Source organism: Chinchilla lanigera, unplaced genomic scaffold, assembly GCF_000276665.1.
Source record: "Chinchilla lanigera isolate Chin_1 unplaced genomic scaffold, ChiLan1.0 scaffold00075, whole genome shotgun sequence".
Classification (NCBI taxonomy): Eukaryota; Metazoa; Chordata; class Mammalia; order Rodentia; family Chinchillidae; genus Chinchilla; species Chinchilla lanigera.
The window spans coordinates 11,573,484-11,586,580 of record NW_004955476.1 but is presented as its reverse complement, the minus strand read 5'-3'; the positions used below and the strand labels follow the sequence as shown (position 1 = coordinate 11,586,580).

Below are 13,097 nucleotides of genomic sequence, written 5' to 3'. Positions count from 1 at the left end.
ATGTTTACAACAAAACTGTTAAATAAATTACAAACATGTACTGTATAAATTTCTAAAACGTCCATGAAGTTAAAATGCATTAAGATAGTGAAAAAGTAGATTCGTATTTGCACGTAACTTTGCTTAACGATGTGAATTATGGGGTTGGAGAATGATGTTTTTCTCCTTATATTACTTTACTTCTCTCAAATTCCTACCACAAACATGTACCACCTTTATAAGCTCTATTGTGCAGTTACCTTATTATCATATCACAGTATTTAAGCCTTCTTTTCCCCAGCCTCAGTCTTGGGGTCCAGTCTCTCCTCTGAAGTGTGGCTGGGAGGAAGCCACGGTGTCCCGATCCAGTCACGGGCCCAGCTGCCCTGCCCTTCGTGGTCAGGTACCTGGGGCTCCTGCTCTTTTCTAGTAGACCCTGTACGTTTTCCTTCCTCCTCCGCCAAGGATAGGGAGGCAGATGACCATGCCCACTCCTCCTAGCTAGGGGCTAATGTCCACCCAGAGAGCTCAAGGTGATGAGGCCAGCTGGGTCCAAAGGTGCCCAGGAACTCGCAGGCAGCAGTGGTGCCACCTGCCCTTACCTTCACCCCTCCCTTCCCCCTTAGACCACATCTAGCCAATCCCCCCGGGAGGCAGAGACAGGAGGAGGCCTCCTCGCAGAGCAGCACTTCCAGGTGAGTCGGGTGGGCGCCCCAGGAACTCGCCTTCTGCCCTCTCTCTGGCTGTCCAGGCCTTGCCGGCCCCACACCTTGCAGGGAAACCCCTCACCAGGCCCGGTGGGCCCTCACCGCAGGGGGCTGGAGGTGGGGTCTCCCAGCAGGGACGCTGGTGCCTCCCGCCTGCAGACTCCAGAGGAGGCTCCCGGCTGGGTCTCCTTCAGAGGGCCACGCTGATTCTCTCTCCTCTCTCCCCAACTGTATTTTTACAAAGCATTTCCGCCACTATTGCACTCTTTATCACCGGGAACAGGACCCAGGCCACGCCCTCTCTCCCGGCGGCCGCTGTCCCCCGCTGGAAGCGGTGGCTTCCTTCCACTCTGCCTGTCCGGGTCCCCTTCCCAGGAGCCCCACGTCTTGCCCCCCCCTCCCCTGCCACTCACAACCCCGGCTCAAAGCATCCGCGTCCCGCGTGGGCCGCTCCCCTCGCGCCGGGGACGCCCTCAGAGTGCGTGGGCAAAGCGCTGGCGGCAAGGAGCTGGGCCGAGAGCCGCCTACATTTCCGTGCCTCAGTTTCTCCGGCTCTAAACGATACAAAAATGGAACCCACGGAGCAGTGAAGATCTGGACAGCTGGCGTCTGCAGGCCGTTGGAAGTTCATCAGCACGGGGCAGGCTCTCACGGTGGAGAGAACGCGTGCTCCCGCCCCGGGCGGAGGACGGACTGCCAGAGCGCACCCCGCGCCTGCAGCGCTCCGGCGTGGGTCTCGGGCTCCCGGGCGCGGGGAGCCGCGGGCTCGGCCCGGCCCCACCCGAGGTGGTCCAGTGCGCGGCACCCGGTCAGGATCCTAGAGCCCGTTGTGAGCATTTACAGGCCTACACCCCACCTTCACTGGCTCAGAGTACACTTCATGGGTACTGTTACAGGTAGGTGCGAGAACGCTGTGGGTACCAACCCCTCAAAATGAGGTGGGGCTTTGCTCGGAATCCTGCCCTCTGGGAACACCTGCACGCCGCGCTGGTCTGGTCAGTGGCAGAACCCCTTCTGAGAGGAGGTTTTCAGATACTGCACCCCATGAGGAAGCCGGCCCCTGCCGTCAGTTCCTGAGATTAGTGCTTGCCTTCAAACGGGTTCACTTGATTTCTTCTGTCCTAAAACTTCCCCCTTTGTCTCAACTTGTTTGTCACTATAGCAAGTGTGTCCTGGGTTATGACTCCTTTGCTAGTCCCATTTTGAAATCTTTGTTCTAGCAGGCATATCTAAGTGTCTTTTCATATCTAAGATGGCTAACATTACCATCTTAGTCCTCATTGTCCTCTGCTGGTGAGAATCATTCTTGGTCTTCACATCTTTTTTTCTGAGTCCTATATTCCTCAGGGTTCTTTCCAGATGCCTTTCTATGTTTAGCTTCTAGGGAGAGGGTTGAATTTTCTTAGGCTGTCTGGGCTGTAGCTTAGTCTTAGATACTTTCCTAGTGTGCACAAAGTCCTGAGTTTCATCTCTAGCACTGAAAAAAAAAAAAAAAATAGTAGGAAGGTCCCAGTTTCTTCCGTGATCTCCATCTGTATCATCAGATTCCTGAGGCTGAATAATCAATGAGCTTGCTATATCTGACCTGCCACGTAACTACCCCCGGCTGGTTTCTGAAACTCCTCTGCATCCACCCATTTTTTTCAGACAGGTTCTCATTACATAGTCTAGGCTGATTTCCAATTTGCAATCCTCCTGCCTCAGCCTCCAAAGTGCTGGAATTACAGTCATGCACTACCACACCTACTCTTTGGTTCAGGAACACAGATCAGACTGACATCGGAACCACAGTAGTCAGGGGACCAATAAACTCATGGGCCCTTATCCTATTACTCATGAAAAGGCCAGCGACTTGAAAAGAGTTTTTCCTAAGAAACAGTGATTCCTCACTTGGGCCTACCGATGCCCAGTAAATAACTAAAAGCAGAACAAAATTTGACCTTTGTGTGTAAAGCTTTGGGTCCAGTCTTTTCTCAGCTCTGCAGATAGACACGTCAGTCATTTGACATCTAAAAGTTGGCAAAGTTGATTCGTCCTAAATCTGCATAACCTGTCTCATCCCTCCTCAAGACTGAGGGCACCAATTTTTAAAAAACTTTGCTCCTTGTTTTATTTTTTTTGAAGCAGGATTTTTTGTTTTCGTTTTTCTTCCAGTACCAGGTATTGAACTCTTGACCTTGCGCTTGCCAGGCAGGCGCTGTGCAGCTGAGCTAAATCCCCAGCCCCTTGAAACAGGATATTATTTTAAATTCACTATATAGTTCAGGCTGGTCTTTTTACTGATTTGAGGGGTTACATTTTAGGTATACATAATGATCACATTCACCATAGGTAATTTGTACTTGTGATATATCTTGCTTCTTTTTTTTCCCGTTCCCCTCCCCTCCTTGCAACCCCTCTTCCCCTTATTTACAAAAGCTTTGTTTGCATTTTTCCTTTTTTTTTTTTTTTTGGAGACAGGGTCTCGCTATGCAGTTCAGGGTGGCCTTGTAGCCCGGGCTGGTCTCAGATTCACAACAATCCTCCTGCCTCAGCCTCCCAAGTGCTGGGACAACAGGCATGTGCCACCATGCCCAGCATCCTTCTATTCTTTTTTGTCCCTTCTTTTCTTTCTTCCTCCCCTCCTTGTTTCCCTTCTCATCTGAACATTTTCTTCTCATTTCCCAATATTTATTATACATTTTGGTCCTTATTTACACTTTTGGTTTCTCACACCAGAGAAATAATGTGATGTTTACATGTGTGACTGATTTATTTCACTTAAGATTTTTTTTTTTTTGAGCCGGGAATTGAACTCAGTACCTCGCACTTGCCAGGCGGGCATGGTGCCACTGAGCTATATCCTCGGCCCTCACTTAAGATTATGATCTCAAGGTACATCCATTTACCTAGGAATGTCTCAAGTTTATCCTTCTTTATGGCAGAGTAGTACTCCATCGTATAAAAAAACATTATCCATTCATTGATTGATGGGCATTTGGCCTGTTTTCAAGATTTATTACAAACTGTGCCACTATAAACATGGATGTCACTGCACTATGATGCTTTTAAGTCTTTCAGGAGATACTAAGGGAAGGGGAATAGGTAGGTCAAATGGGACCTCTAGTTTTAGTTTTTTGAGGAATCGCCACACTGCTTTCCACAGTGGTTGCACCAGTGGTCTACATTCCACCAACAGTGGAAAAGGGTTGCTTTTTTCCAGCAGCCCTGCCATTTGTTATGGTTGATTTCTTGATAATAGCCATTCTTATTGGAGTGAGATGGAATTTTAGCATTGTTTTAATTTGCATCTCTCAAATGACCAGTGATGTTTAACAGTTTTCCAAATATTTATCTCCTATTCCTACTTCTTCATTTGAGATGTGTCTATTAATTTCAGATGCCCAGGCCGGTCTTAAACTCAGACCCTTCTTTGTTAGCCTTCCAAATGCTAGGATTGCAGAAGGTAAAGATTTACAGGGACAGTTAACTACACCCAGAAGTCCCCATTATCCTAAACCTGTAGTCACCTTGGAGTCCAGCACAGCCTCACAGGACTGAGACTCCCCAAGCAGAAACAGTCGTCTCATGGAAGCTGAATGCCCCCTGCCAAGCCAAAGATTTTTCTGGAGCTAGGAATCCAAGAATGAAATCATGATCAACCAGACCCAGTCCTTCACAGCACCCCGTAAGGCTGGCCCTTTTCTCTTCCAATGTCTGTGCCTTTCTGTTCCTCACAAAGCCCCTTCCCTGTTTTCTTTTACTTTTTTTTATTAGGGCGCCATGTGCTCGCTTCAGCGGCACATATACTTCATTAGGGGGCTGGCTTGGTCTTTGCCTGAGCTGTGCTCTACTCCCTTCATTTTCTCTTACTTTACATTTAAAACTATTTTTCCTTGTAAATTCTTGCTGCATGCCTGAGTTTTAATTTCCATTATCACTGAACCACGGACCAGGTTAGCCTGTGAGAGACGAGTCCCCGCTCTTCAAAACGGACTTTTTTTTCCAGGTTGACCCTTGATTTGAACCTTTTTCATCACCTCAAAGGAGCCGATACTTTCCGCTGCGCAGCTCCTGCTGACCGTCTTCTGCACGGACGTTTCCTATCAACGGGCCTTGTAATATGGGGTCTTTTCCAGCGGCCCCCTTCCTGCACGTTCCCAGTGTCTGCACGTCTATGAGCGGTAGTATTACCCTGCTGGACACATCACTTCTGTGTGTACGACCCTACCCCTTCAAAGACAGTGGGCTCGCATCGCGGTACCTCGGGATCCCAGCCACCAGCCGTGGTCACCCAGCTCTGTGGGCGGTGTCCGCGTTTCTCTGGCGGCCAGCGCTGCAAGGCAACTCTATTTAACCCTTTGAGGAGCTGCGAGGTTGTCTTTCAAGGTTACCCTGGCTGGTCTTTTAATTTATGTTACTTTATTTTATTGCGGCGCCCCGACTGTCTCAACGGTGGGAACCAACCAAAGGTAGCAAGCTTGCCCACCAGATTGACCGGGAGATACCGGGTGGTGGTCACCTAGCAACCGGGCGGCGTCCTTCCCGGCAGGCCCTGCGCCCAGCGCCCAGCGTGCCATGCGGTTCGGTCGCGCATTACCCGTCCCACAATGCCCCGCAGTCCCGCCCCTCTCTGCGGAGACCCCCCGGGGCGCCGCCGCGACCCCTGCCCGCGCGCCGCCTGGTAGTCTCTGCGGCCAGCCGCCATGCGGAGGGGCGAGCGCAGGGCCGCTGGGGGCTTGCGGCCCGGGTCTCCGCGGCCCGAGGGCCGCCGCAGTACCGAGTCTGAGGTCTACGACGACGGCACCAACACCTTCTTCTGGTGAGGGCATGGGGCGGGCAGGGGCGCCTGCCCGGGCCGGGGGTGAGCGGGGCCGGCCAGGTTTGGAGACCCGGACTGGTCTGGGGGCCGGGACGGCCCGGGTCTGTGCAGCGGGCAGGCCAAGGGAGGTCCCTCGGGTGCATTTCCCCGCGTTCCGGAACCACCTGGGGAGGCTTTCCTGGCCTTGCCATCCGACGTTCGTGCCCCTCGCGTTTCCATTCTGCGAGGCAGCGCCTCACTGGCCGCTGGAATCGCCGTGCTTCCCCAGTCCAGGGATGTGAACTGGCCCGGTGAGCGTGGCATCGCGCCGCGTGTCAAGGTTTGTTCAGCGTTGCGGATCTAAAGTCCCACTCTCTGTTCAGTCCCGCCTGTGCGTCTCCCCCACCCTCACCGCCTTGCACAACTTGGCCCCCGCCAGGCCTTGAGTTCAATTCAGGCAGCACGCTCCACCTTTAGTGAGGTGGTGGCCGAGGTTCAGCTGGGACTGCGAGGGCTGGGTTTCAGGGCTCAGGAGGAGCCCTGACTGACAGGCCCCAGGTATGCTTCCTGTGACCTTGGGCTGGCCCTTCACCTTTCCTCATTTGTGAGAGACAGAACTGGTAGACCAGAAAGTATGGATCTCTAGAGGAAGGACTTGACCCTTTTTTACTGTAAGTTCAGTTCGCATTCAGCTGAGCTACACTGGAGGACCAGGGTGGGCTCTGGGGAGAAGGGCCCAGGAAATGCACAGAGATAGGCCATACCCCCAGGAAAGGAAAAGCAACTATAAGAGAACTGGGCTGTGGCCTTGACATAGAGCACATTTGATCATGGGGGGGCTTGGTATGGGAGGGATTGGACATTTCCGGGGAAGGTGCCAGACTCCTGAGGGACCCTATCCTGATCTGGCTTGTATCTCTGGCTTGCAAGTGGGAGTGGCACGTGAAGCTCTGGAGAGATATGGTCAAGTGGTGGGAAGGCTTAGGCGGGGGCTTTGTCTGGAACTGTGTCAACACCAACCCTTGGCTATAGTCAGCCAGTGCTGCTTTGGGAAGTATACTGGTGGCTGTGGAGCCATAGAAAAGGAGAGAAGGCTAGGATGCCGCAAGTCAGTGGGGTATGGTCTCAGAGCTAGTGCCCTGTGGATTCTCTGACTTTCAGGGCCTTATCCTGTGTCCTGCTGTGCCCCTCAGACAAGAAGGAGCTGGGGCTGCAGAGTAATGCAGGAGGTCATTGGGCTCACTCTCCATGTTTCACGTTCTTTTTTTTTTTTTTCATTATTTGTTTTTTGAGCCATCCATCCAACACATATTTTGGGGGCCCCCCTACTGGGTGCTTTTAGCAGTTAGGGGGCACAGTAAAGAACTAAACAAGAGTTTAGACTGACATAACCCTGAACTTGAGAACACACAAAAGGTGCTGGCGGAAGGGAAAGTGAGAATCAGCACAAGTCAGAGCTCAGTCCTTTCCCAGCTCCAGCAAAGGCCCATGCTGGTCTCCGAAAGCACCGGCTAGTGGCCTTCTGGGCTTTGCCCACAGGGGGACTTGGGGCACAGATGCCTGCCTGTAGCAGAACTTACCTGTGGGAGGCTGGAGATCAGAAGGCTTTCCAGGGCTGAGCTAAATGCTCAGCGGCAAAAGCGCCTGCCTGGCAAGCGCAAGGTCGTGAGTTCGGTTCCCGGTACCCGAGAAAAACCAAAAAAAAAAAAAAAAAAAAGGCTTTCCAACAGGATGTGGCCTGCCTAGTGTCAGGTACCTCCTTTGTGCATCTCTTGGGCAGGTGGCTACTCCTTCCCCCAACCTCATTGCAGAGGAGCTTGGGGCAGGTATTTGCTGCATGTGGGGAGGGAGAGCTTTGTGATTCCTCATAGAGGTGGCAGGTGCTTGCCTAGTAAAAATGACTTATGCTCCCTGCAGAGCCATGCTGCCGAGTTCCTTCTGAGTAAGTCGTCACAGCCTTGCTGTCCAGGATTTTTGAAACTCTTTATTTTGTGTTTTAGAGATTTATTTTTCATTTTGTGACCCTGGAGATCAAACCCAGGGCCTCTCTCATGCTGCACAAGTGCTCTGTACTGAGCTACACCCGCAGCCTGTTTTTACAGAATCTTAATAATGAATATTACAAAAGGTTAACATGAAATAAAGGTGAATCTCGGAGCTGTGGGTAGGCTGTTATCCCAACACTTGGGAGGCTAAGGAAGGGGGATTTTGAGTTTGAGGCCAGATTTGGGCTGCATGGCAAGTTTAAGACCAGCCTGACCTTCTTAATAGTAAGAGCCTATCTCAGGCAGACACTACACCCCTGCCCCACAGATGAATCTCAAAAAATGTATGTTTGTAGAAATGACTTTAGGTTCCAAAATTAACAGAAGAAACTTTTATTCTTTAGTGTGGGGGACTTGGCCGAGGACTGAATGGTTAAACTATAGGGCAAAGGCATGCAGGCTATCTTAGGGGTGAGGGGTTAAACAAGGAGTTTAGGTGAGTGAAGCATGTGTATCTGAGCATTGTCCTTCCCTTTCCTCAACAAACTGCCTAGCTTTGAGACAGCCCCTGCCCAAACTGCTTTCCTTCAGTTTTTCTGTTGCACTGATATTCTGAATAAGAACCAGAGAGTTCTTGGCTTTGGTGCTACCCCTGGGAGTGTCCCTAACACTGAGCACTCATGATTGAGATGGCCCCTCTGGGCCTCTCAGTGTTCAGAGTAAGTCTCCTTTCCCGACTACTGTAATCTTTCCATCCTCTGCACCACCACAGTTGCACACTGCAGCGCTTTCACTACTGGGGACTGGACCCAGGGCATTCACAGTGAGCTATATCCCTAGCCCTTTTTACTTTTTATTTTGGGACAGGGTCTGGATAAGTTGCCCAGGTAGGACTCAAACTTGTGATCTTTCTGTCTTAGCCTCCCAAAGTCCTGGCATAACAGGTGTGTAGCACCCTGCCTAGCCAAAGGGAATTTTTGTGTGATCTAAAACCTTGTACTTAGGCTTTTTATTTTCAAAGACAGTTGGGCTCTTTGGAGCCAGTGACAGTTGGTATGTGCAGAGGTTTTGGGTTTTGGTAACTACTTATCAGCCTGCAATTTAGGTCAGAGGCAGCAAAAGTGCTGCCTTTTCTGCCATTTGTAGTGTTCTTGTGCATGTGGTATCCAGCAGGGAGGCTCTGGGAGTGTTAGGACCACGTACTCAGAGGCACTGCTTGAAGCTGTCTGCGACATCTTAACACTCATCTGAAGAGCCTTGCAGACTGTCACCCTGAAGAGACATGTGTGAACATTGCCCTGTGGGTGGAACACAATGAAGTACTGTGGGTGCCCACACTCACTAGCCAGTTCCCACCAGGGTGAGGTCCAGACACTTTGAGAATTTTATCCTGTATCTTAGAACTCAGCGATTCAGTGAGCCTTCTCCATGACTTGGGATTGTCTGGGTGATCTTAGGTACCCTAGCTTTGAGAAGATGCGTTTCTCAGCTCCTGTGAGTTAAGAGCTTTCCCAGCTTTGCCCACATCTGGGAAGTATGATTGGCCAGTTGATATTTTTGGCAGTGTCATAGCCTGGGAGTTTCTTGCAGGCTATGGGCAGGCCTGACCCTTTCTTGGGACAGGTCCTGTTTTTCCTGTGTCTTAGGAACCAGCTTGCTCCCAGGCCCACCCCATCTGCTATGTGCAGCTGCCCCATAGCCCTTTCTTGGCTATGCCTTCCTGCTTTCCTCATTGGTGTTGACAGGCTTCCCTTCCTAGCACTCAGCATGATGAATGTGGTCATCTGTAAAGACAGACAACTGGGTATTTTCCACTCCTGGAAGAGAACTAGTCCTTGTGCCCTCTGCCTTACAGAGTGACTAGACCTATGCCTGATTATGGGACCCAGACCGTTGCTGCATCTGCCTAGGCACTGCAGGACCAGGGCAGATGGGGAAGGTGGAAAGAGGTGTTTTTGTACCAGGAATCAAACTCGTGATCTTGTGCTTGCCAGGCAGGTACTTGTGCCACTGAGGTATATCCCCAGCCCTGGAAATAGGTGTTATTGTATACATCTGGCATCCTGAGTGGGGCAGGGATGCCCACCTCAGGAGTCAGTTATTTCTACATGTGTGTGGATGCACATATACTGTGTGCAGGCAAAGAACACTGAGATGGCTTTGCCTTCCAGCAGCAGTTGATTGTGTGGTTCTAAAGTCCATCCTCCTGTAAGCCTCATATACTAGTGTCCTGACCCACTGTCCTCCTACTTGCTAGGACAAAGCTGGGGCATTCTTATTCCTGTTTCTGCCTCCTGAAAGCCAAAGGGGCCAGGCATTAAGTAACTTCTTGGAGAAAGGGTGAACATTTACCTCAAAGGGCAAAGAGGTTTGTTTTTGTTTTTGTTTTTGTTTTTGTTTTTTTAGTTATTTATTTTCTAGGTGTTGCTTGCTTGGTTGGTTGGTTGGTTGGTTTTGCAGTACTAGGGATTGAACCCAGGCCTTTGCACTGAACTATATCCCTATCCCTTTGTATTTTTTATTTTGAGATAGGGTTCTAGTAAGTTGCTAAACTGCCCAGACTGGACTTGAACATGCAGTCCTCCTGCTTCAGCTTCCCAGAGTGTTAAGATTATGGCTGTGTACCACCTTGCCCAGATTTTTTATGGTCTTTGTGGGGTTTTATTGGAGGAGGGTGTTAAGGCCAGTCTCGTGTTGTTCATGCTAGGCTCAAACTTACTGTGTAACCCAAGCTGGCCTTGATCTCAAGATCCTCAGGCCTCAACCTCCTGAACGCTGGAGTTATAGGTCTGTCTGTGCCACCATGTCCAGCTAAATCTGTGTTTTTACAGAACTCAAAGACCGTTCCCTGTGGGGCTTAATGGATGATCAGAGCTGCCCTGGCTGATTGACCACTTGAAAAGCTACAAGATCACTGTTAGTAGAAAATAATAGTGAAAAAAACAAACAACATTGAAGTCCCTTTTAAGACAGGCCTTAATTTTAACTGATGTTGACATCTGTCTGTACTGTGAGTACTGTAGCATGAAGATGTATAAGACCCTCTATTGCCTAGCCAGGACCCTCTCCTGTATAGGGTGCTTTGGTGTGTGTCACGTAAGAACTTGGCCATGTGGTCTGTGCTCTGACCCTGCCTGCCTCTGTGTTTTTGGATTTTAGGCGAGCCCACACCTTGACTGTGCTCTTCATCCTCACCTGTGCACTGGGCTATGTGACTCTCCTGGAAGAAACACCTCAGGATACAGCTTATAACACCAAGAGGTAATAGGTGCCTGGCATGGAGGGTGGGGTGTCCTCGGGCTGTTGTCCTCAGGCTGCCAGGGCCCCTTGGCTTCCCCTGTGTGTCTGAGGCATCAACTGTCACAGCTACCTATTGTAGTCAGGGTTTACAAGGGAAAAGGTTTAATACAGGACATATAATTTATAGGATTATTTTATAATGTTCACCCAAAGAATCAAATGCAAAAGAGTGCAGGAAATCTGTCCATGCACTAGAGACCCAAAGAATCCAGCTGAAGGCCTGGATCCCACAGCAGTGTCCTGTACGAGTCCATCTGAAGACCTAGAGCCCATGGCAATGTCCTCTGTGAGTCCAATTGGAGGCCTAGAGGACATGACAATGTCTCATGCAAGTCTGTATCAAGGATCTGCACTGGGAAGGCTCAAAGATCAGTGGTGGAAACCAGAAAGTCTGTGCCAGAAGGATGAAGCATCTGTGCCAGCCAGCAGGCTGAGGGATCTGCACTGGAGCCAGGAAGCGATGCTCAAGGTAAGGACCAGAGCTCACCTGAAGAGAACTGCAGCCATCCTCAGTGACAGCAAGGACCTGAGCTCCTCCAACAATAAGAACAGCCAAGTTCATATCAGGAAAGCCATTGTGACAAGCTTCTCCAGGAAAATCAACAGCACACCATCTTCCCCTCCAATTCTGTTTTGTTTTGTTTTTCTGAGACAGGGTCTCGCTTTAGACTGGTCTTGAACTCACTATGTACCCCAGGCTGGCCTCAAACTCAAAGCAATCCTACTGCCTCAGCCTCCTGAGTGCTGGGATCACAGGCAGGTGTCATCACATCCAGCTTCCAGTTCTCCTTTTATGCTGTTGGCAACAGTCCTCAGGTGGGCCTTCCACACCCAGCACACCTAGCACCACAGATTCAGTTCAACTGGGTGTTACAAGTTGACCATTAGTTAATCCACCTTGGAGCCACATGTGTTTTCTGCCCAGGAGTGGTCACTAGAACCCTGGGGCATGGTCAGTTCCCGAGTGACCACTGTTTGCACTGCAGAGACAAGAATGTGCTGTAACATCTCCAGGTTGGTCCCCCGAGTCGGCACTGTTCTAGAGAAGTGTTGATACCAGTACTTTTTAATATTTAAACCATTCTAAGACACCAGATGGACATCGGATGACCACGTGGAACGTCATTTCTCAGGATTCTCCACACTAGGCCAGTCACAAGAGTGGTCTTTGCCTGGATTGCGTGGCCCCTGAGCCCATTCTCTAGTGTTTGGCACTGGAGAGTTCATGTTTGTTCTAAGTTTTCTATCAGACTGATCACTCCAGTTGCTGTTCTGGTCCTTGGCCTAGTTGTTTCCTGCCATTGAGGGCCAGGCCCTGCTGATCTGGTGGAGACAGGTGGAGCAAGGTGCCTGAGGCCCATCAAAGTGAGGGCCTTGAGGCAGCCTTGGTTGGTGGCCCCCAGGCTTGTGGGACATGCTCATGACAGCTCTGGGCCAGCACTTTGTTTTTGAATAGTGAAGGCCTTAATGTCTATCATGAGGATTCGGTGGCATGGTCAGCAGGTGTGATGTGGATATATGGGTATAGTTGGCATCCCCCATTGGGGTTGGTGAGCTATGAGGGCAACTGTAACCACACTGTGCAACTCACCATGAGTGTGATAAGCTCGGGGACATGAGGTACTCAGCCTGTCTATCCACCACAGTGGACCTAACAGAGATCACTAACAGAGTGGATCTAACAGAGATTGGTAAACCACAGCTTCTGGTGCAAAGTTGCTGTCAACTACCCAGAAGTGGCCATTCCGCCTGCCCCTCTGCCCTTTCCTTTCCTGGCCTGGCCTATCAGGACACTGCTCCTGGCCTGTGCTCCCTGGGTTTTCCTCAGAGCTATCAGTCAGCTTCTCTGGCTCTTCCTGTTTTTCCTGTATCTTAGGTATCAGCTTGCTCCCAGGCCTGCCCCATCTGCCATGTCCAGCTGCCCCATGGTGGACCTCCCCTGAACCTCATCTGCAGGCCCACCTGTCCATTTTACTTTCTCAGGCGGGCCCTGAGTTGTAGGTGACCAATAGTAGATGTGGAGCTTATGTTGTCTCACCCCCAGCTCTGGCCTTGCTGCACTGGTGCTTGTTGAGGGTCCATTTGTGGCCACTGGAGAGTGGTGCACAGGCGAGTAGCCTGTCAGCAGGAGCTTGCATCTTCCCAGAGGGGCTTTGGAGAACTAGGTCTTCCCCTGAATTCATCTGTTGGCCCTGGACATGGCAGTGTCTGTGGCATCTGCTGGGCACAGTGGGAAGAGGAACCCTGAGAGGAAGGACTTGGCCACACCTCAAGAAGGGTCTCCCAGGAACAAGGGATATACCTCAGGCCCTGGGTTCAGTTCCTAGCACCAAAGTAACAAACACC

At 50.7% G+C, this 13,097-nt stretch overlaps 1 protein-coding gene across 7 annotated transcripts in view; it reads left to right on the top strand.

The window, feature by feature from the left end:
* The first annotated feature begins 1,006 nt into the window (after positions 1-1,006).
* Ptdss2 (phosphatidylserine synthase 2) overlaps positions 1,007-13,097 on the top strand; it is a 30,613-nt gene continuing 18,522 nt past the window's right edge. The window contains exons 1-3 of one of the 7 annotated variants that reach the window (XM_013502930.1): positions 1,007-1,582; positions 4,675-4,849; positions 10,611-10,712. Coding sequence is in view for 4 of the 7 variants with exons in the window: in XM_013502929.1 (XP_013358383.1) it covers positions 5,372-5,487; positions 10,611-10,712 (218 nt within the window). In the remaining 3 variants the exon portion in view is untranslated. Of the gene's footprint in view, positions 1,583-4,674; positions 4,850-4,909; positions 5,055-5,215; positions 5,488-5,790; positions 5,807-10,610; positions 10,713-13,097 lie in introns of those variants that run through there. The other 6 variants (XM_013502931.1, XM_013502929.1, XM_013502927.1 and 3 more) reach the window with 6 other exon arrangements.